Source organism: Apaloderma vittatum, unplaced genomic scaffold (genome assembly GCF_000703405.1).
Source record: "Apaloderma vittatum isolate BGI_N311 unplaced genomic scaffold, ASM70340v1 scaffold18109, whole genome shotgun sequence".
Taxonomy (NCBI): domain Eukaryota; kingdom Metazoa; phylum Chordata; class Aves; order Trogoniformes; family Trogonidae; genus Apaloderma; species Apaloderma vittatum.
Window position 1 is genome coordinate 159,960 of NW_009737514.1, and position 24,696 is coordinate 184,655.

Below are 24,696 nucleotides of genomic sequence, written 5' to 3' on the forward strand. Positions count from 1 at the left end.
CCAAAAAATCCAAAACCCTGGCTGGGTTTTGCATATATGACTCACTGCCAAATGCCAATTCATATTACAAAATTCAGGAATTTGATGATAACACCAAAGAGTATTATCTGTTACTAAGTCATACCTGTGTATTAGGATATAAGGCTTCCTGTATATCATACTTCTGGGCAAAAACTTAGTTTGGGTTTTTTGTTCATTTGGAGGGGGTTTCTGAGATGGTTTTTTTTTTTTTTTGGTTTGCTATAATGTTCTCCGAGTCTGCATTAAAACAGCCACAGCTGTTCAGTCAGTCTGAGTGACTAGCTGTTTATTTCAATAGTGCCTCTCTTTTTTTTTCTTTTGAATTAAATATCCTCCTCATGCTACAGTAATCATGGATATTCTTAATAGAATTGCATGAAGGAACTTAATTAACCTTTTCTTCTTCCTTTTTATTTAAAAGAAATTTAAAAAAAAAACCACCCAATGGTGTGCTCTCTATTTAATGCGTGCACCCCGCAATGTCTATTAGAGGCTCTTCACATGAGTAAGTCAGGTGAGACAGAACTGCTCATCTTGAGCTCACAATTAATTTTCTTTCAGCTGAAATGTTCACCTGACATTCTAATCGGGGAAGAGTAAGAGTCTTGAGGATATGCGTTAATAAATATATATTCTTCATGAATTTATATCGTCTCATAACTGCAGTCATTAAAGCGTATTGGATGGTTATGCAAATAAGTGAAGGAGTTGGATTCATACCTACCATTTGTGAGTCTCATTTTTTGACCTGCTTTTCCTTCTATCATTTTGCAAATAATAATTAAAAATGCTTGTGAAACTTTTTCCCTAGCTCTCGAGTGGTCAGGAGTGCGCAGTGTTCTGACGCAGATGAATTCTTTACTGAGATGGGGATGAGCAGACAGTAAAGGTTATAATTTACAATTGCAGTTGTAAATCCATTTCCAGAAACCCAACAAAGAGCAATTTTGACAGTATTTCCTTCAGGAGTAGAGGAAGGGGAAGTAGATGACACTAAATGTAAATGCAGTTCATGCCATACTTCTGTAAGTTATTCTTTCATCTTTCTCTGAAGTCAGATCCAGTACTCTCAGTTTATTATATTTCTAAATGAGTTTTACTCCCAATAGCTGTTAATTATTGCCATAACTTCCTCTCATATTAGTGTCTAAGTTCCACTCACAGAAAGAAGATTCTTAGCTAATTCTGCATAACATCTGTCTTTACAGATTAAAGAAATCCTGTAATTTCCTCACATTCCTGAAGTATGGTGTGTACAGTGTGGAGGCTTGGTTGTCAAACTGAATGACCAAACTCTTTTTTTCCTTAAAATATGATAAATGCAGTTAAGTATGAAATACAATGACAATAGGGAAGAACAAAAAAGAACCATGAAATAGTTTGTTTGGAGTGTATATTAAGTCGCCAAATGTTTTCTATAGCAGCGATGAAGCTAAATATGCTTGGATGTCCCTGAATCACTGAGGAAACTAAAAATCTGTTTGGCAGAGATTTTATACAGGTTAAGGAGAGAAGCTTAGGTTCAGAAGCAGGTCTCAAAAAATAACTATCTTTTTTTCCCCCTCTTTTTCCAGTTTCTATCCACTAACTTGCATAGATGGTTGACTTGTAAGGATTAGTGGGGCTTTCTTTTGCAGTAGAGGTTTGAGATATGGTAGAAGAAATGAAACAATAATTCTTTAAGTTTCATGATATCAGAATATCATGATATCAGAATATCAGAAACTGGCATTATTCCCATCGAGGGTTGTGGCTGCTTGTGTGTGTGATGTACACCTGCTAATAGTCTTCTTTTGTCAGTTTTCCTTAAGTTATGTTCCTTTTTTCCTTTTAGTTGGCAGGAAATAATAAAGCAGACTTTAGCTGTAGTTGAAGAAATCTGGTGAGTGTTACAGCTTACGGTTACTAATACGTGAAACAAAGTGTGTATAGAGAGAGTTCAGTTTTGTTAGGCGGGTTCAGGACACGTTAATGCAGAGAGGAACAAAAATCCAAAAGACTAACAGACTGACAGTATTCGCCATTGCACAAAAAAAGAAATATTATTTATGTATATGTAAAGAGAATGTGCAAGAGAGGAATATGGGAATCTTAGATACAGAAGTGAGATTTAAAGGGAAGATATTGTAGTGGCATAAATCAGTGCATAATGAAGAAAGTGATTATGCTGGAGTGTGTTCCTGTGGCAATACTGATTCTCCCTCTTTGAAGAGTGTCTTGTTTATTTGGGTTATGGCCATCAGCTCCTAGATGTTGTAGCATAGTGATGGGAAAAGAGAGGACGCAAGGCTGTCATTTGCTGTCAGCGTGTTTACTTGATGTTGGTTCTAATGCAATTGCAAGCAAAGGTGCGAAGCTTGCGTTTTCCTGTGTTTCTCTTTTGCATAAAGTCATTGTAAACATGTTTCTCTGTGTGTACGGAGTATTTCCTGTGTCTCAAAGTATCTGGGCACACTTAGTATACCTGTATGATTTTTGCATGAAGATTGTGAAAATTAGCAAGCTGTAGAAATTTTGACCAGTTTAGTATTGTAAGGATTTTCATTAAGTGCTGAGCATGACAGTGGAAAGGAAAAAGGGATGTCCTGATTTATGGATGCTGGTTTTTTAAAATAAATTTTTAAAATGCAATGCATGCAAGTTGCCCTGACAGATGTAGGTGGAGAGTGTTGCAAAAGCTCTGTGTTCCAAGACAGTTAAGGATTGTCATGAAATAACATATGTTTGGTGCTTACGGTGGAGGAAGGAATAAAAAGGTGTGTCTTTATAAACACGTAGATACATGTAGTGTAAAACCAAATAGGAATTAACTGAATAATAACCTTACCTGCAGTTAGAAAAGAATATACAGAATAATTTAAGAGATGTTCCTGGCATATTTCAGAAAGATTTCATTCCTTCTTGGCATAATGGAAAGAACTTCTTTTTGAGTGGGGTGCTTTGCTAAATAGTTACCTTTAGCAGGCTTGAAATAATTATTGTCAAATACTGGATCGGGATAATTGTTTGTATGGTTACATTTGTGAAGCCTGCTGTTGGAAACAATACTTCTTCACAAGAAATAGGGTGTGCAGAGAATGCAGGATTGGCCTAGATAACTGCAGTAAGCTACTCAGAGCTGTGGCTGATATTTTTAGAATTTTTGTTGCATGCATTTTTTGATACAGATTTTTTTTTCGAGCTTGTTTAGACTAAAGTTCTGTTTGAAAAGTAGCTCCAAGTCTCAACGTTAACGTATTACGTTATGAAAGCATCAGTAATATCATTGGCAAGTATTTTGTTCAGTTAGTAAATTGAGTTTTTTCAGAGGTGATGTGGCCTACAGACTAGATGTTGCTTTATTTTTCTTTGTATGCACCCATAACACATGTGTGCACCAAGTCGGGAAGGTCTGAGCAGCATTCCCAAAGCTGCAAGGCTGGGCAGCTGCGAATGAAGAGTAATCAAAAGAAAGTGGATATGCATCGTTGAATTGGAGGGCATAAATTTGGCCTGCAGAAGCTTTATTGTTGATGACAATATTCAAAATAAAAAAATCCACTTAATGCAGTACTCTTCACTCCATATGCTTTTTTATTAATTTAAGTGAGCAACCGAGTCAGAAGAGGAGAACCTGTCTGTTATGTAAGAATAAAATATATTTAGGCACATCATTGGCAGAGCACAAGAGCACTAATTTGTCAAGCCAGAAATTTTTGCCCATCCAAATGTAGATTTTTTTTTCCCACTCCCTTTTTAGATGTTTTTCCCGTGCGTGCTGGTTTCTTATGGTGCTGGGTCATCAGCCTTTATGAACCGATCCTTGTAAGGCCATTGTCAGGCCTTTCTGGCCCTGCCTGGCCTCCCCTGGGCTTCCCAGCACCCCCTCATGCACAGCCTCGAGGATGCCAGCTCAGGCCGTGGCCCCTGGGGCATCATTTTGACAGGGACGCCATTTTAGCTGCGGCCCCGGGAGCACCATTTCAGGTCGTGGCCCCTGGGGCGCCGGTTTGGCCGTGGTCCGTGGGATCTCTCTCGCAGGAAATTTTTTATCCCAGTATCTAGTGAGTCCTGTACTTCAGCCTTTGCTTACTGTCTTTTGTCCTGTCACTGGGCGCCACTGACAGTCATCGAGCTCCATCATCCCATCAGGTGTTTATGCACAGAGAAAAAGAAGGCTCCAAGCAGACCTTATTGTGGCTTCCAGTATCTCCAGGGGCTACAAGAAAGCTGGGGAGGGGCTGGTGAGGATGTTGGGCAGTGACAGGACTAGAGGGAAAGGATTGAAGCCAGAGATGGGTCGGTTCAGGTTGGACGTGAGGAAGAAGTTCTTCCCCATGAGGGTGGGGAGACCCTGGCACAGGTTGCCCGGAGAGGGGGTGGTAGCCCCATCCCTGGGAGTTTTTAAGGCCAGGCTGGATGGGGCTCTGAGCAGCCTGATCTAGTGGGGGATGTCCCTGCCCATGGCAGGGGGTTGGGACTGGATGATCTTTAAGGTCCCTTCCAACCCTGACAATTCCATGATTCACACTGGGAAGACCCCTTGAGCCTTTCTTTTCCAGATCACACAGTCTGAGCTCTCTCATCGTCTCCTTGTTTGTCAGACGCTCCAATCCCTTGCACATTGCTGACTTATGTTCCATTTGTCTTTCAGGACACCCGTGTCTTTTTCTGCAGAGCTGCTTTTCAGCCAGCCATCCCCTGTGCCTGGGGATGTCCCTCCCCAAGTGCAGGACTTTGAACTTCTCTTTGTTGAACTTCCTGAGGTTCCTCTTGGCCTATTTCTGCAGCTTGTCGAGGTCCCTCCATGAGGCAGCACAATCCTCTGTTCTACCAGTTGCTCTACTCAGCTTTGTTTCATCTGCAAGCAACGTTACTAGGCTGGGTCCCATTTCTGAGCCTTCAGGAGAAGATCAAACTGTACCGATAGCTGAGGGAGCGTGGCTGCAGCATCCTATACTGATCTCTGAACTACAGAGAGCGAAACTGTTTGAGGCTATTATGTCTAATGGCTTCTCTGTGCAGATGTTAGATGAAAATAGGTCAAGAGACTGAGGAATTTCTGATTGCTGTGTTTGAGGATGAACAAGGGAAGAGGTCTGTTGGCAAGCTCCTTGTGAGAAATAGGGAAAGGTAGGAAATAGTTTTGAACTATCAGTGACAACCCTTCTGATTCAAGGGTTACTATTTACTTTGCCCTCTTTTCTGAGAACTTTTCTAGGAAACGAAAATATGATTTCAGAATCTGAGTTCTGTTTCTACTTTTTCAATAGATATTTCCTTAAACTTAAGTATCAGTACTCAAAGTCATTGCCTAATTCTTCAGAAAAAGCAGTGTTGGTGAAGATCAGTAACAAGCAGCAGTCGTATGATCAAGCAGAATTCACTGTAAGGATTGGTGTTCAAAGCTAGGTTTTAACTGATCATTTAAACCTTCACAAATTCACTGAACCTTCCAGTACTCTTGAGGTCTTTTGTTGTTTTTATTTTTTCAACAGACAGAAGGGAAGGAAGAAGTAATATGACTTCCAGGTTAATGAAGGAAAGGTGTTGAATGAGTTCGAAGGGTGAAAAAGTCCACCTCTGGTTTATGGAAAGGGTAACTTTGAGCATGTTCCACTGATGGTGATAGTGCATCTAGAGTCCTGTAGAAAGCCTAACATCAGATGACAGAAGGCTTAGAACAGGAGACTGAGAGGGTTTCTCATCATGCTCTACAGTTACTTGACAGGACATTGTGGAGAGGTTGGTGCTGGTCTCTTCTCACAGGGAATTAGGGACAGAACCAGGGGAAACGGTTGCAAGTTGCAACAGGGCAAGTTTAGGCTGGACATTAGGGAGAAATTCTTCACAGAAAGAGTGGTCAGACCCTGGAACAGACTGCCTAGGGAGGGGGTTGAGTCGCCATTCCTGGATGTGTTCAAGTGTCGCTTAGATGTGGTGTTGGGTGATGTGGTTTAGGGGTGAACTTGTAGTGTAGGGTTAATGGTTGGACTCGATGATCCCAAGGGTCTTTTCCAACCTGAATTGTTCTAGGATTCTATGATATTTTTCCATTCAAACATTCTGTCTCTTCTAAAATGCCAATTGCATTTGGGTGCAACATGTCAAGATATGAGAGTACTAAACGTAACCAGTAAGAAAAATAAATCCAGCTATTTTTCATGGAATGGTGGTAAGCTGAGTTTGAAAATTACTGGCCTGTGTACGAGCTGAACTGCTGTTAAGTTGACGTATGTCTTGATATAAAAAGAGCAATGTGATTTAGAAGGTGTCTTTACATGACATGGGGAACCCTCAAATTCTTCTGTATTTCAGAGGGTTCAGGAATTGATTCCTTGGACTGAGACATGCAAGTGAGCAAATGGAAAGTCACAGCAGGGATTTGGGAATAGGTGAGGGGTCAAACAACGAAAAACCTTGTCTCATGCTGTCACGTTTTCTTTCTTTTCATGAGCGTCCACTGTAGCAATCAACCATTCTCTCTCAGCATGAAACTCTGCTCTCACAAGTTTACTCAGCAGTTGGTTGTGTCAACACAACTCTTACAGAAAAGGACTTTACACGCATGACAAGCCTAGTTCGGGGGGGGAATTCCAGAAACTAAAGTACATTGATTCCAGCTGAGGGTAAATGTTGCTTTCTAAACGCTTCATAGCCAAACCCGCAAATATTCCATCTAAAGACACTTCTGCCCTTTCTTTTAGAAAAAAGTATTGTCCTTTGAAGCTGTGTAGCATAGTATTTCATTTACAATTTTTCATTTGAAAAAATATCATTAAATGTCACAGCATTGTACAAGGCAGTCACAGACTTGAAAATATATTTTTATCCAGATAGAGCCTGTTGCCAGAACAAAAATTTAATAAGCTTTATTGCAGCTTTGCAGCCCTTTATAATATTGACTTATGAGGGCTAATACTTGCAAGAATTTTTAAGCTAATTTGAACATTTAAGAAAAGAATCTCCATCTATTTTATAATAGTGATGCTTGTGCATGACTGAATGACCGCAGGTAGAAGTACAGACGCCTTCCTGTATATTGAGTTATGTTGGCTTGTGAATAATATAACTGAGTCGGATGGGAGAATGCGTGGATTTTCAGTAGCCAAGTTATAGCCACAAACTTTGCATCAGTCAGAAAGTCTTGGTCTCAAGTGTAGTGTGTCCTGATTTATTGCCAGTATGTGACTGCCTTTCGAAGCGGAGTTTAGAAGAAGGTGTTTTAGAACTATCATAATTATTAGCCATATTTACTTGTAAATACTAAACATTTCTGTATTTCTTCATCTGTATTACCCTTCTTCACTTAAACGTTGTGAACTACTGGTACACATTTTTAGGTGGCAGATCTGTATTTTTGGGTGTTTAGAACATCCATCCATTCCCCAGGAACAGTTTCAATGGAAGCATTTCAACTTTCTGACCAATGCAAAGTTATTTTATTTATTTTTTTTTAGTGCTGAGGATACTGATAGCTCTTACAGTGCTCTGATGGATTTATCAAACAACCTTGTGCAGTGTGAAGCTAGAGCTCCCATTCAAATGATAAAAAACCTTTAATGAACTCTAATCTAGATTTCTGTATTTATTTTCACAGTATTTTTTTGTTATATGTTTTTATTTGTTGCCTGTCTGGATTTTACTTGAGTCTTTCAAGTACAGAAACGAAGTTATTTTTAACACTTCGTTCTTGCTATCGAAGTTTTTTGAAAGAGCAATAAGAATTACATAAGAAATAAGCCTTCTGACTAACAGATGAAAGAGGAATAACAAAATTAATATTTATTTATGTCTGTGTATCACTGCTTAAGATATTTCATTTGGATTAAATCAATGCTTTTATAATTTGACCAGTAAAATATTTCCTAGCATGTCCACTCTTTTTTTTTTTTTTTTTAAGGATGAACCCAAGGAATTTATTTTTAAATTATCTTGTGAAAATATCACAATAATTCATTTTTTTTTAGATGTAGAACAAACTTCTAAAAGTGTGCTCAGAGTGTATGCATTTCCTTGTTGGATCATGGAGCCAGGATGCAGCTGACTGGAGAAGCGTTTTGTTAATTGTTGTTGGGATATTCATGGATGGGATCAGTAGGCAGTCAGAAACAATTATTGAATCGATGAGAACAATAAATAATGCATTAAGGCAACCTACTATAATTTCTTCTCCCATTTCAAGTTATTGATATACTGATGTCAATTAGATGTCCTTAACTGAACTTGGCACCTGCTTAGTTACACAAAAATCTACTGAAAACTTATTAGGACTATTCTTTTAAAACTCATATCTGCTTTTTATACTGGCAGGTTTTGTGTGAGTTTTGAGACAACATGTTCAGAATATGAAATGTCCATGATTTCTGGTGACTCCACTGCAAACATGATTGATATGCTATTCCCTGGTATCCTGCTGACTGGCTATTTTAGAAGAAAAATGATGAGCCAGCAACGGTGACGTAAAGCACTATGTAAGGGCTATATTCCGTATTGTTAAGGAAGATAGATTGGGGAAATAATTAATGTAGCCAAGTAATTAATACTCTTTGGTTGCCCTGCAGTAGTAGAAGCTTGAGAAACCTATCTTATTGCTCCTATCTGTCCTCAAAATTAATGATCTCTTATTTAGGCTGCTAGCTTTCTATGCATAAGCTATCACAATAATAGCAGAGCTTTCTTGTAGCCCATGGTATCAGCATCCAGAATGCATCCATCTCGAAATGAAAGAAATAATCAGTGCTGCTTTAAAGCCTGCAACCTGGAACGATACCCAGTACACCGAAGCCCCAAAGCACGTTTGACAGCAGGAACCATAGAAGCTGCAGAAGCGAAGCGCAAATTCCTTCGGGTTCCTTTTAATTTGTCTGCAAACTGGATTAAGGAGTTTTACTGGGGTATGCTTCTGTGGTGCAGTATGTCTAAAATAAGTGTCCCAGGCGGAGTCAGCCACTTTACAGTGTCCTCCCGGTAGGAAATGGTATTAAACCGACTGATGAAGATCCTCTAGCATAAAGTATTCCCAAGGGGAGGTAGTTGTATCTCCTCACTTAAAAAAGGTGCACTCACACCCTTCCTCCTGACACCCAGCCCCTGCGTGTGGAACCGGAATTGTGCAGGGTCTGTTCTGGTCCTCCATGTCTGGGAGAAAAGGAAGGTGAAGTTCCTTGTCTGAAACTCATTTATGGCAAATACTTTCACCAGTCACTAGAATTTTGTACGAGCTCATCCAGAAGAGCAGCCGCTTTTTGTTGCCTTTTTTTCTAAATGCCGTTCTCGGTGAAGCAATTGCTTTCTCGTGAATCGCATAAATCTGTTCTGCCCAAACGAAACAATTAGGATGACTGGTCTTTCCAGCTTCATCGCTTGGGCCACCAAAACACCGTGCAGCTCACAGGCTGCATGTCCGTGTCTCCTTTTTTGCCTCAACTTTGAAATATATATTTTATTAATAGGAATAATTAATAGGCACACTTGAACATCAAACATACTTTTGCCAGTAGTGAAATGGAAGGGAGGACTGCTCTTAGGCACTAACAGCCTGGAGAGTAGCCAGCGTGATAGCCTGGTGCTTTGGAGTCGAGACAAGACGGCCTCGCAGAGCGGGACTTGGCTGCTCTCTGCGTTTCTTTTCAGAACTGTCGTAGGGTGTGCTGACAGAGTAATTGCTTTGGTTTGTTTTCCTTTGGTGCTTTGCCTAGTAAAATGTTTCTATAAAGGATGTGAAAACAGGACCATTGTACCTTTTGTAATCTGGGAAATGGAGTGAAATTAATGGGGATGGTGAGATTATTTTGTCAACTGGCTATGATACTTGGGTGAAATTGTGACCCAGCTGAATTAAAAGGGAATTTTACTGCTGAAAACAAGAGGGTCAGGGTTGCCTCTGCAAGGTTTAAGTCTCAGTGTCTCAAAACCAAGCATTCATAGAGTATGAAATATTCACCGTTACACTGGAAATTTCATAACATTATCAAATGCAATCATGATTATATTATTATACATAATATAATAGAATGCCTAATGGCAAGTCTCACATCTGTGTGCACTTTGTACTAGATCAGAACCAGGAACAGTACACATTGTCTTCAGAAACGTATTCTTAAGGAAATAAATTGATGTGGGGTGAGCTGCATGTCTTGCAGTATGAGATACTTACAATATGTTTTATCTTGAGGACTAATTTGAAAAGATAATCTCACCTTGTAATATCTCGATGCAATGAGACTTGACCATTGATCTGTACTCATGAGAAAAGGATAACAGAGATGCAGTTGACAAGAGGAGTCCCTGAGACTTCTGGCAATGTTTATCACAGTTTTAAAAAAGCACAGTGATGTTTATTGTTTTTGTGTGTACCATTGTACCTGTGTAGATAACTACTTTTCCTCTATGCTTTTATGCTTCTGGGAAGCACGTTGCAGGGCTGGGATTTTTCCAAATATGAATTTATCAAAACCAGTATGATTAATTGATCAGCCAATCTACTTAAGAAATCAGGAAAGACACAAACCCATCACATTTGTCAGTACACCAATTGTAGTGTATTTTCAGAAAGTCCCAAACTCAGTTTTAAATTATTCTCTTTGCTGACTTTTTAATGGAAAGGTAACTTTTCAGAATCTGGATCCTTTTTAAATGGAAAACGTGCAATATTATCTAAAGAAATTGATTTACTATGCATGATTTTTTCAGTTCTTTGTACACATGCAGCATGGTTATATTTTTGCTCAGGACGTGTGTATATATATATATTTTTTTTTTTTTCTGCTGAACTTTTCTCGATTGCTTTTTTTATCAGGTTTACAAATCAAATCAAACAGGTATATTGCAGAGCTCTCTGATATTATTTTCTGCGCTTATAGCACAATGTATTGAATTATGCTTGCTCATGTACTGCTGCTGCTATTCTTTCCAGATTGAGAGAGAATGACTGTGGGGGCTGTAAATTCACTTGGCTTCCAGCATCACTGGTTAAATCAAGAGCCCTATTCAGGCTTGAGAAGAGACAGAGCAAGTGTTCATTAGACAAATCAATTTGGTCAAAAGTACAGCACAGTGGGTACTCAACCATTGCTCACATAATATTGTCAACTTAATCAAATAATGCCTAGAAGACATTCACGAGCTCTTTCTCTCTGAGAAGTAACTTGATTGGTGTAGCAGGAGAAAACAGGTGCTGTTTTGAGCATTTTTTTTTAATATAATGAGCTTTTTTTTTATAATTTAAAATTCTCAAGACCTTTACCCTTATGTGGATATGTATACACGAGAAACAGTGTAGCACTTAAGTATATTTTGAAAAAGAATCTATTGTTTTTCTTCTCTTTCTTTTCTTCTTCTGAATATTTACAGGCTATTCCTACTAGAATTAGACTGTATGCAACCGATTTGCATTTATTTACAAATTATAGAAGGACGATCAAGACTTAGTTCAGCTTTTTCAGGTTATTCTAGTACAACATATTTTCAGTTTTTCAAGGAAGAGATGACAGGCTTTGTTCAGTTTTAGGCTTTCCTACTGTTTATGTTCCATTTACTCTTTAGATGCTGAGATTGAGGACAGTGTTCTTCTTCGCAGTTGCCTGTGACCAGCTATTCTGTGACAGCATTTCATTACATTTAAAACAGGGTTTGAAGGTGGGTCTACACCACCATTGTTTTGTAGAAAATGAAAGACAGAATTCAATGAAAAAGAACAGAGGGAACCTATAACGCTCACCATTCCAGTGTGAGAAACGTTAGAGGACTGAGCTTCTTCACTAATGGATGGAAACGGATACAGAAAATTTGTATTTGCTAGGAAAAGAATGGAATTGTTTGTTTTCTGCCCAAATGATGTTCACAAGGCCTTTACTGATTTCACGTTCACTGAACATTCGGGTTTATTGCATGCGGTGTCTTTGCCACGAGTGCTAGGGATGGCAAATGACACTTTTGTGTCCAGTCAGGAGTAACCTGGGGAATGGGTTTGTATTAGAGCTGGATGAAAGTTTTAGAGCATGATTTTTTTTTTTATTTCTTTTTTTCCCCAAAGGAATGTATTTCTGAGTGAAACACATTGGGATTAGTGAAGCACATTTGGATTAGTAAAGTTTAAAAAAACAAGGTAAGGGGTGGTGTTTTCTCCAAATAGGAAATTAAAAAATTTATTTTATCCAGAACAGTATCGTGTTTAGCAGTTTTCTTCTCTTTTGTAATTTTTTTAATTATTGGGGAAAAAGCGAAGAAGTGAAACAAAAAAAAATATTTACTTAAATGTTTTAGAAAAATAGGGTTTGTTTTTTCGGTTAGATTACTTTTCTTTGGCAAAATGTAGTCTTCTAATATCAGAAGCTGGTGGATCTTGAGGCAGCACATTGGATCATGTGTTCTTTGGCTGTGAGATGGAATGATCCAAGTCTCCGTGTGTTCATTTACCCAGAAGGAAGCAGCAGCAGTTGAAGGACTTGGATACACTCCTGGCAGGTGCTTCAGGAGTGCAGCGGGGGCCACGACCTGCCCTTGTGTAGTCACTCCAAAACAGATTTTATTAAGAACCACACATGCCTCTTGCCAGTTGTTAAAAGAACTTTTTCAACCACGAAACTTCTAAAAACTTGCGCTGTAACTGCCACTCCTCACTTTGCGTTGCTTTTGACCTCCTCTGAGTTGGTGAAAATGGCAGAACTGGTGATAGTGACAGTTGTGGAAAAACGAGGCTGGCCAAAATTCATGTACGATGTTTCAGTGACTTCAGTTTGAAGTCTGTTAAGGACTTGAGCAAAGTCTTTTAAGGAATAGAAGATTTCTGTTTCCAGAAGTGAGTTAAGGAGACAAAAAATTAGGATTTTGTAAAGATAAAGAATTCCTTTACTAAACTTTACTAAATAGATTTTAACTTTCCTGATGATGATGGATTTGATTAAGTATACCACGTTTATGCTTATAGGAAGTAAAAAATCATTCTCTGAACCACACTTTGATTTGGGTTTGCTGACCTATAAGAATGGTTTCAATTTTAATTTATTCTGTCAACTAAGCTTTCAGTAGCTTGCTAAAGGAAAAGGAGTTCATCTCATTTTATTTCTGTGTATGTTGTGAGATTTTGGTCTATTTCTGTATTCTGTATCTATAACTCTCATTATAAGTTTTAAGACTAACGTATATTAAGGCTCTGTAGTATCTTATGATTGCAAATATGTGGTGGAATAGGAGCCAGAAAGCAGTCTGTGTGGTTTAACCAGAAATGGCCAGGGAAGTGATGCACTGAAAGAGAGAGAGAGAAGAGCAAATCAGTAAAAAGAAATTCCTGTAAAATATATGTAGGTACTGAGGACAGCAGATGCTCAAAGATAAGTTTTAAATCACATGTAACTTGCATTGGCTTTGGTGTTGACGTTTTGTGAATGCAAAGTAGTGAAGGCTGTGTCATTTTTCTTGAGGTTATTTTGAACCGGCAGAGAATCACTTGAGATGTTGTAAGGAAACATCGTCTACAAGGGCATCTGATTTTAGTTTACTTAAAATCTTTGTTATTATCATGTGCACCTCCACACAATTCTGGTAGCTGGTTTGATAAATATTAATGTGATTCTATACTTAGAGAATATTATGAGCATATCCATTTCATTTAAACTGGCTAGCTCAAGAAGTTGGTTTCACGATGTTTGTTTCTCTGAGGGGAGAGATATATCCTCAGTTTTTGTGTTAAATAGTTTCTCTTCAATATTTACAAGACAACAATGCAAGACATAATTTTTATTAAAATAGAGATATATGTGTATTACATAACGTTGGATAAAAGCCAAGAGAAAAGTGAACTGTAGAAAGAACTACCAAAGAACAATAATAGCATGACACAAGGTTTTAAGATGGAGAGGAATATTTATTCTTTGAAATGATAAATTAAAATTGACATATGAAGACATATTTCTGGGTAGAGATGTAGGCATGCCTCACATGCTTTTCTCTGAATGTGGTTCATACCTAAATCAAATTTCACTGAGATTAAACTTGTTTAGCTCCTATATATCGATTGAGTTAGAAATTATTATGGAAAATTGAACATCTCAATTCTGTATGAAGTGCCTGCAAAAGTAATCAACGGTTGTTAAATGATTTGAGTTTCAGCAACTTATTTTAACATTTATGACATAAAATGGTGCTAGAAGGTTGCAATTGTGTATCAATAAATATCCATAGCAAATGTTTTTTGCATAAATAAGATTTTGTAGCAGAGTCTGTCATTTTATAGTCAATAAGATGCCAAAGTTTTCATCCTGTGTTTCCCTCCAGGCAACACTCATCAATAATCTGCTGAGATATGTAACTGTTGATTAGGTTTTTTAAATTAGGAATACTTTCTCAGTGGAACCAGAAAAAGAAGTCATGTAGCAAATCAGTAGAAATGACCTTTTGCTGAAGATGACAAACGACATCTTAGACCTCAGAGCTACAAACTAACCTGTTACAGTGCTGAGTGACACGCATAGGAAAAAAGCCAATCTGTAGCAACTTTTGAAGGCATTTAGAACCTGCAGTGCCCATTGATGTCTTAGAGCATGAAGGGTCTGTATTACCAGTGCTTTCTTAGCTTTACTTCTTGGTTTACCCATTTAGAAAACAGCTTCTTTTAAAATTATTTGAACTGTAACACATTGGAATTATTGCATTTTTTTTTATATAGGTCTGTTATGAAGCTTAATCTAGGAACCTTAGTCTCATAAAAATGTAATTCCTGATGCTTTATAAATGGATGTAGTCTGTTTTGAGGTATATAGTGATGCCCTGTGATAGACACTGTGTTGTGTCCACACCTAGTGTGCCCATTGTGACCATGCTGCACCACGTTGTGCTCACGTGATGCTGTTGTGACCAGTCATGTCACAATAGAAGGACATAAAGTGCCATTAAAAACAAAATTGTGTTGAAGATTCATACCTGCAAAAAGTGAAGAAGTTGTGAATCTTGATTAGGAAGAGCAGACAAGAAAGGAATTGTTCCCTTGTAATTTTACCTTATCTAAAGTCACAAGTGTAGAAGCAGAGAGACCCTTAAGGGGCTCTGGAGAACTGTTAGAGGAAAAAAGGACCTCTTTGATATGAAAGTTGTTATAAATATCTGCCTGGTAAGATTCAGTGGGCATGGAGGTACATTACTAAACTCATGAATAACAAGGAATTCAGTTGCGTCGGTGCTTCCTACAGCCAGACTATCAGTTGGCATTGCTATTGGAATGTGTTGGGGACAAGTTCTGCACCTGAATGTGCAAAAGGCAACCAGGAGAGAGGTTCTTCTGGAGGGGATTCAAGCCAGGGTGAAGAAACTGATAGTTAACACCAGGCTAGAGAGTACCTGTGTGACTGAATGTGAAATGCAATCTTGGGAAGATGGGTAGGAGAACTTCTGTTCTTTGTGTGATTCCTCACTGTAGAAGTCAGCCTGGGTGGGGTTATTATCACAATAATTCTGCAGATGTCCAAGAAAGTTGTCCATCTCTAAGAGGGAAGAAACCAATTAAAAGAGTATTTAGCTGAGGTCTGGTAGGGTGTTTTTTAGTTGTGGACAAAGGAAAAGCCTTGAATGTTACATATTTCTTTTCATAAGGCTTTCACATAAGACTTGATTCAAAGCAAGCTGGGAAATGTGGGAAACGTGCAACTACAATGGGCTGGGTGGAAAGCTAGAAACTGAGTTTAAGTAGCTCACTATCAAAACAGAAGATTTATTAAAAGGAGTTCTGCAGGGATTTGTGGTGACTCAGTGTTTTTCAGTGTTTTCATTAATGATCTGGGTGATGGAATAGTGTATACTTATTAAACTTGCAACAGTACCAAGCCGGGAAGGACTGCAAGTACATTGCAGGACAGGTTTAGAATTCAAAATAATCTTGATAAATTGTAGATATTGTCTGGAAAAATAAGATGCTATTCAAAAATATCAAATGCAAGCATTACACCGCAATAACAAATTTCACAAATACAGAATGAAAAATTACTGGTTGGAGAGCAGTTCTGTAAACAAGATTGTACATGAATTTACATTGCCATCTTCTATAGGAAAACAACCCAGTACACATTAGGAAAAGCAAGGACTGCCGGATAGGAGGCAGTTTTAGTGGTAAAATGTGTTGAATAGTTGTTGGTTTATGAATTGTGATCTCTTCACAAAGTTAAATTCGTGACTTTTTGATACGTGAAGGTAACTCTGATACTGTTTTGTATTCAAAATTATGTCATATGTGGAGAAACAGACTCTGTCATGTAATTTCTGTTTAATGATAGTGCTTAGGAGGATAATTTATTTGTTTTGCATAAAGCATGCTAAGTTTCCTAACTGAGTCAGGAGAGGGTATTGAAAGAGATCAGAACTTTTACTGATACCCACAAGTCTGCAGGGACATAGTGAGGCTGGTGTCATATACTAACTTCAATTAATTTCTAAAGAAATAACAAACACTGGTCTTTAGATCCGCTAGCAATGAAAATATTCTCTTGAAATGTATTATTTATGTGTAAGGTAAATTACATTCTAGCTCTCTGAGTCCACAGGGCTTTGAAACTTTCCTTTCTGGGATTTTGCAAAATCCAGCCTCTGTCCTTTGTTTTACCTCCTTGGTGTTACTTGGAAATTTTTCTACGAGCTTCACATTTCAGTTTGCAGTTATCCTTCTCCAGATCTCCCAGGCACACCTGTAGATCCTTGGTTGATAATAAGAGAGCGCTATATTGTCAAGCTTCTTAATACATTTTATATGGTTTAGCTCTGTTAGTTCTGCACCAAACTTCTTTAAGGGCATTTACAGGTATGAATCTTACATGATAGTGACTTTCTGAAGTTGCGATTTTTCAGTCCTCATGGCCCAAACTCTGACACATTCTTTGCTGAAACTGTAAATTTCAGGCTTCTGTGAACAAAAGTGGTAAAATCAAAAGGAAACACCCAGAAAACTACTGCTAATTTGTGGCTCCTTCATTTTAGCATCACCTTCAGAAACCTCACTGGCCTTTTGTTGGCAACATTTCTGTTCAGCTTTTTTGGTACGGAAGTTACTCCTAATGTTTTGGTATGCTAACCATGCATGGTTCAACCCTCCTACTCCTTTTCTCATCAGTTATATTAATATAATGAACAGAAATTACTTTTTCCAATTTGCATTTAAACAGTATGCTGATTATATAATTTCTTCCTGGGGCACCCTTTATTCCTGAAGCTAAACAGCACCTTCAGAATTCTTTAATTCTCTTCAGATTAATCTAATTGACCTTAAATTCTTCCACAATGTTGTATTTCAGGACTTTCTGGACCATTATACCTCTACTCTCACATACCAAATTTCCTTCATATTTCTCTCTTTTTATAGCCTGAAGGTAGAAAGTAATCTCTGTAGTGTCTCTGGACGGAACAGTTGCCCAAGTTTTGCATTTTTGAGTTGGTTTTGAATAGCAAGACATTAGCATGAATCCTGGTTTTGTCTCTTAACAGCTATATGCCATGTTTAGTATTTAGATCACTAGAAAACTGTGTGTTTGGGGAGTAGCACATAAAAAGCACATTAAAAGAAGTGACTCAGTTAGAGGTTAACACTTTTTTCCCCAGTTCCTTATTTGGATCATTTGAAAATTCTCATTTCGTGCATGCAGAATTTTGCCTTTGTGTACAAGTATCATCGTATCCCATGAAATGTAGACGCTGCTGATTAACTGATGCTTCTGCAGAAATGATAAAGGGCCTTTATCTGTGAAGTGTTCTTAGTACACAAGTATAGGCAATACAGGAAATTGTAGATGTTAGTACTTTGAATTTGAGAAGATGTGCATGTACTGGGGAAGATGATGTTGAATTTAACTTGTTAGAATTAAATTTGTGTGTAGTTATTGATGATGTAAATTATTTATTCTGTTTGAGTTCTTTTGCTTCCTCCTTAACAGGCTTATTGGGACTGACTGTGTGGTAAGGTTTAGGTAACCGTTCTTGTTTTGCTTAAATGGTTGTGTCTTAAAAGGAATTTGATACTAGCAGGAAATGGGAGATTTCTTAATTTTTTTGTTTTTAAATGAAAATATGTGGAAAGACAAGCTAAGCTGCAAAATTAGAACACAAGAAAAAAGATAGGGTAACAGCTGTAACATGGTCCTTGTAGTTACATTCAACTGGTTTTTTTCCTCCTCTTTTCTTCCAAATCCCCTCTGCCAACGAATGTGTGCTGTGCACACAGTGATTGATTAGGCACTGTATGATAGAATTAAAGAACACGTGAGAAATTTTGATGATGCACTGAATGACCAGCATTGGTTAGTTTTACTTTTTCCATGAAGGACATTGGTTTTTTTCCTAATCTCTCCAGGGTTTTATAATGTTGGATTGTAATACCCGGCAATGTCCTTCAATTATAAAACAGCATTTCAAAACTAGGGCACAGCTTCCCTGTAAGAAGTACTGTGATATGATGTTATTTGGGCGAGAAAGAAAATCTGTAACAAGCTTTGTTTCTGGGTCTAGCTTTTGTGTCAGGCAACCTTCACCACTGATTGTACTTCTGTTCCCTTTCACAACTCAAGGCCTTTTCTGTAATGGTGACCATTTATCTAGACAAAATGACCCTCTCGTGCCCATCAGCACTTCTCATGAAATGGCAACAGGATGCAACGTGTTACATACCTCCTGTGTAGAAATCCCTGTGGCCTCTGAATTAAAGTACTAATCGCATGTGGAAGTGCTGCAAGTAGGCTGGTACTTGGACGTGGAGATTCAGTTTATTCCATTGGCAAACACTGGTGGGGTTAAAGGGGCTTCAACAGCCCTATTATTTAAGAATAGCAAAGGAAACCAACGAAGAATAGTCTCCTTCCTATTCACTTTATTCCAAATATATATTAAAAATATAACTGAAAACATGTACTGTTGAGACAGATACAGTAATGGATTTGATTTTCGTGTATTTCGTCTTCTGGCAGATTTATCACCTTTTTAATTTTTTTGTTTGTTTTAGAATTTAAGCCCGCCACTTGATGTTAAAAAAATGGCAGAAATACTTACAGCGTGCTTTGCTTTCTTCTGCTTTACCCCTTTAGCAGACAGATGATGCAGCACAGACTGATGGCCAACAACAGACACAATCTTCTGAAAACACAGAAAACAAATCACAGCCAAAACGGCTTCACGTCTCAAATATACCCTTCAGATTCCGGGATCCAGATCTTAGACAAATGTTTGGTGTAAGTACTCACACTTTATGCTTTTTTTATATTTGCATTGTAATAGATATCTTATAGGCAACTGTGAGAGCAGTATCTCTGATTTAGCTCTTTAACTATTTTCGGTAAAGATTTCCTATTCATTTTTTTATAACCAAACACCTGATTTCCCAGGCACAACTGGGAGAAGTTATTCTACTTTATGTAATACAGAAGGGTCTATTCTATATCTTGTGTTGTTTTGTATTATATTCAAAAAAAAGCTATCTATGTGGGCTTAAAATATTGAATACGTATATATTCCTCCTGTACACATCTGGATTTATATGCCTGTATTGATCTTGGAGAGCTTGATGTAAAATAGACAATGCTTGTCTTCATGAGCAGGGGATCTAAATCTACAGAAGTAACACATGGGCTGAATTTAAGCAGGAAGTCGAGGAGTAGGAGTCCTCACCCATCCCCACAGGTGCTGTAGGGCTGTAAGCTAAAGTTTTTGCCAGTTTCTTTGTTCTAAATCTCTCAATTTTTGCTTTTGCCCAGGCCATTAGCTGCCTTAAAGTGCACTGGCTCTATTTCACACGGCGCATATGTGCCATCAATTCTAGGCTCATAACCAGGAGAGGTTAGACTGGGTTTCTTGTCCCTGCTCCAAGAACACTTGAGTTTAATTTTAAATGCTACTAAAGAAAATTTAGAAAGCATACTTGATCAGCTATTAGAACCCAGCTTTTCCAAGTTAGAACTCTTCAGTATTTGTGTTACTCTTGCTTCCTTACTCACTAGAACTTAATTCTATTCTGCATTATGGTTTGTAACACAGTGCAGCATCAAGTACTTCATGGCACTGGTCTCCATCTTCCATGTTCAGTTCAGATTCTTCTTCAAATGCCTTTGTATGTAGGGTCAGACATTGTGTTTTTCAGTACTTATTTCTATGAAGTGAAGGAAGCAGTTGGTGGATAAAGAATCCCGATATAGCACTGGGAGTGTTTTGCCGATCTAACTTGCTGCAAGTAACCTCCCCTAAATGCAGCTTATGGCTGATCAGTAAAATAGGAGAAGGCATGATAATTAACCCTCTGGAGAAGAATATGCAAATTTATTTAAATTAAACTTACCACTTAAAATAGATGGATTTTATTTGAAAGTACATTAAATGAAAGGAATTTGTTTTGGAGGGATTGTAGTAATTTATAAGTGAATAAAAACTACATTTCTTTTAAATACTTCTAAGTCTTAGGTCTCAAAGGACTAATGCAGGAAAATGGCTGGAGTTTTCAGCTTTCGAATGACTTGGTAACAATAAACTTACAGCTTTGGAATTGATAGAAAGCTGGAATACTGACAGTTGCTACTAATATTAAACTAAAAGTCTGAGTAGAGAAAAATCCCCACCGAGGAAGTATCAATTCTGGTTTCCAAATTATTCTCTAGAAAGAGTATAAGTAACGAGAGTGTACTAAGATAACAAGGGTGGAGAGAAATCCTCCCTGCTTGAAGCTAGCAACAAAGCTCCCAGATGCTTTATCTTATTCCTGTAAAAACCAGGTAACCAAACTCCTTTTCCCATCCTGAAATCAAGCTGCAAAGAGTCATCTGAAACAAGGATTCTTCAGCGGGAAAGGGTGACCAGAGGGCAGCAGTGTTCACACTAACTCTCCTGTTAGTGATGTTGAGTGCACTCCAAGCAAAGCAAGCCAGTTGCATATTGCATATCGAAGAATCACAGAATGGCCTAGGCTGGAAGGGACCTTAAAATCATTTAATCCAACCTCCCTGTCATGGGCAGGGACTCCTCTCAACTAGATCAGGCAACACATGAGGACCGAACGGGGATCGAACCCGCGACTTTGGTATGTGCAAAGATGAAATAAAAGGGAAAAAAAACCCAACACTATTTAGGATTAGACCTACACGGTGATCACACTTTAATAATGACTTCCTCTTTTGCCAGCTGGTTTCACTGGCCTTGAAGTTCATAAATGCATATGTGAGATGACAGTGACAAGTGCAATGATACATAAAATTTCGTTGTAATATTGATCTGGCTCCTCTTCAGTGTGTCTTTTTTGGTGCTTGGCTGTCTGATTTTATATTCTTTAACTTTTTCACGTGGCACACCGTTTCCTGAAACAAGCATTTGTACTGTATAGGATAGAAGTGTTGAAGTTATCTTATTTTCATGTGATTTTTCTATTTCTTTGCAGCAATTTGGTAAAATCTTAGATGTTGAAATTATTTTTAATGAGCGAGGCTCAAAGGTAAGCAGTTTAATTCACTCATGGAATTTTTTGTTTAAAGTATTTATATCTGTAAACGGAAACAACTGCACTGCTGTAGAAAATAATGTCTGAAATTCCATGTTAGTGAAAACATCTTGTGAGCTGTCATTCAGTTTCCTAAGCAGCAGGAAAATCTTTGGACTCATTTTATATCTTTTTAAGGGGATAATTTTAGCTACTCCAAACTGTCATCTGTTTTTATGGGAATGTTGGTTTCTGCTGTCTTTATTCTCCAATGGTAATTATTTTATAAGATGAGTCCATACTTAGATATTTTTAGGCAGGTTCATGTTAGCACAGGTATTTTTTTCAACTCTTGAAATGAAATATGCCAATGATACTGAATAACTGTCCTCTTTAGTAATTAGCTGAGAAATTATATGATTGTTTCAGATTATCTAAGTGCAGATGTTTTCCTCTTTAGTTAAAGCTTCAGTACACCAACCCTTTGAAAACAATCTGGTTTAACATTTATTTGATTAAGGGAGTTCTTAGCGTATTGCAAATGTTAATTTTTTTTCCTGAAAATTGCTTTGCCTTTAATGCATACTTCAACTTTTGTTCAATATTTAAGAAATAAAGCAAGATGGAATGGTTATGACTGCATTAGCATTGTTAGCTGGTGCAAAACTGCGGCCCAGTGTGCTGCACCTATGATAGCAGCTGCATTGTAAGGGTTTATGCGTATGTCATATGTCACATTTTTCCTTTTCCTGCCTTGTCAGGAATCTTTACCCACCGATGTCTCAGTTTTCCTGTAACTCTCATGTATGATTTATTATTAGCGATGGGATTCTTTTCCTGTTATAGACATGCTGTAATCTGTCATTTTTTCAGAATCAGACATATAATAAATGTCTCTTAGATCAGATATATCTGAATTGTATTAATTCTTCCCTTATTATGTTTGCATTTATATTCTAAACTTAAAGCCATCACGTTGTTTTTTGTTGATTTTTTAAAATATAACAGCTAAAATTTACTGGATTTTTAATATTCTGAAATTATTCTGACGTTCATTTATCAGTACCCTTGCCTGCTAGCCCAAAGCCACTCGGAACATTCACTGCTTTTTCAGTAAACAACCAAAAATGTATGGCATTTGGTGGCTTAGAATCTCCTATTATGGCTGCAATTGATTATCATTAAATTATGGCTGTTCAATAGTGTTTGCAAAAGTGGTTTATCTAGAACCTGTAGGGTTCTAGATGTCAGAAAACATCTCACACTTGACGCCCGGCCTTAGTTCTGCTGAAGATGGAGGGAGCTGAGTACACGTGTCCCAGTGGTGGTTTACACGTTTGCTTAACCATTAAATCTTACTCTCGGAGAACTTCTAACCGCCGCGTCTGCATTGGGCTGCACAAGTACAAGGCTTTTTTTTTTTTTTTTTTTTTTTTTTTGCAGTGTTTGGAGGATGGGGTGAGGAGGTATTTCTGAATAGAGTTTTTTTGGATGGTGGTCTTGCAGTAGTGAGAACATCCCAGTGCTTTGTGTTCAAAACCAAGCTCCTAGAAAGGGTTTCACAAGGAAGAGGTTTTCTTAGGCAGGTCTGTAATGTCATTACCTCTGCTACCTCTGTTAAGAAATTCTAAGGTGTGTTATTAAATACTTCTCCGTGAGGCAGTGCTGCGTTGGTGCATCCAGGCTGCTTCTGAGTGAGCTGTTGAAGCATCCCTGATGCATCTCATTGCTTAGGTGTGCTGCTTCTCACCTTGCTTAGTTAGTCCATGGATAGCTACAGGACATTTTCATTTGCAAAAGTACCCATAGGTTGTCTCAATTAAATAAAAACTTAAAAAAACAGAAATAGGAATAAGCGGAGCATTTTTTTAATAATTATTTATGTTTTAATCTTATCATTTCATGTCCATTCTATAGGATTTAAGATGCACCAGATTAAAGTCCCATTCCTGGCAGTGCTTATCTATGTTTTCATAAAATCCCAGTGAATCTGAAAGGACTACTAAGTGGTCTCAGACTGAGTACAGGTAAAAAAAAGTTCGCAGGATCAAAGTTCAGATTTGTTTCTAGCTGCATTTTGGCATAAAAGAATTGCTAGGGGTTTTTTTTTGTTTCTGTTTTTGTTTATTTCTTTTTATGTCAATAATTTGTTTTTAAAAATATTTTTGCAAAACCAACAGAAGTTCATTTTCATACCATAATAGCGAAGAAAAATGAGATGGTGTATTCAAAACCCTTAATGCTGCAGCACCACCTTAAAGAAATAAAATAAATTTGCAGAAGGGAGCCTCTCCATAAAAGAAACCCCAAAATAATATGTTTTGTACTACAAATTTCTTTTTGTTTTGGGTGCATAATAATAATAATATTTATAATTTCACTAGAATTGTATGGCAGCACTGATTGTTTTGGAACCCTTTCATAAAAAGTGAAAGAATGTCGGTATTGCTATTTCTTAGAACCAGTTAAATAAATGAGACTTACCTTTTGCCAATTCTTGAAGATGTTGATTAAAGTAACGTGAAAAACTGCTGGTAACTTACCTTACTCTGCGTTTACCACTCATCTTGGAAGGACAGTTTGAAATCTAGCTTCTACTGCTGCACATATTTTAATGCTACTCCACTGTTTTGTCATGGAAGCTCTCCAAGGAGCTGCAAAGCGCTTTTATCTCAGGCACAACTACAAGGCTGCAGATAAAGGAACATCAAAAAATACCATTTTTTTACTGTTTTAAATTAATGCTCTATACAGCTGTATGCTACACAGATATTTGCATAGATGTATGTGTATATATATTAATATGTATCTAGAATATATTATGTTAACATACATTTCTTCAAATAAGAAGAGCTTCAGAACTCCTCCCAAACTGAACCAGAACATTCCCATGTACTAACCTGGCTATTATTAAATCATTAGCCAGACTTTAAAAAATAAAATGCAGACGATTCTGTTACCAGTTAATAAAATACGTAGTACACGAAGCTGAAGTAGCTGTTGAGCCATCTGCATATCCAATCAATGTTAACACGTTTGTGTAGATATCTGAATGTGTCATGAGTGAATCTATGTTCCGTCATTGAGTTTCTGTGTCAGCTAGGTAAAATTAAAGATTTGCATACATAATAAGAGCTTAGTTTAAATAGCGCTAATTGTGAGAATAAGTACAACATAAGAAATTAAAAAATTACAATGAGTATTCTTTTCAGAACCTTTGAAGTTCCTGTCTTATCTTGACTCGTGGCTCCGCTTTATATCTTTTTCTA

The 24,696-nt window shown here is 37.6% G+C and overlaps 1 protein-coding gene across 11 annotated transcripts in view; it reads left to right on the forward strand.

Moving 5' to 3' along the window:
• The window catches only part of RBFOX1 (RNA binding protein, fox-1 homolog (C. elegans) 1), a 268,731-nt gene that overhangs the window by 154,951 nt on the left and 89,084 nt on the right, over positions 1-24,696 (forward strand). For all 11 annotated transcript variants that reach the window (XM_009877362.1, XM_009877365.1, XM_009877361.1 and 8 more), the window contains exons 3-4: positions 19,056-19,199; positions 21,389-21,442. In XM_009877362.1, coding sequence (XP_009875664.1) covers positions 19,056-19,199; positions 21,389-21,442 — 198 coding nt within the window. The remainder of the gene's footprint in view (positions 1-19,055; positions 19,200-21,388; positions 21,443-24,696) is intronic.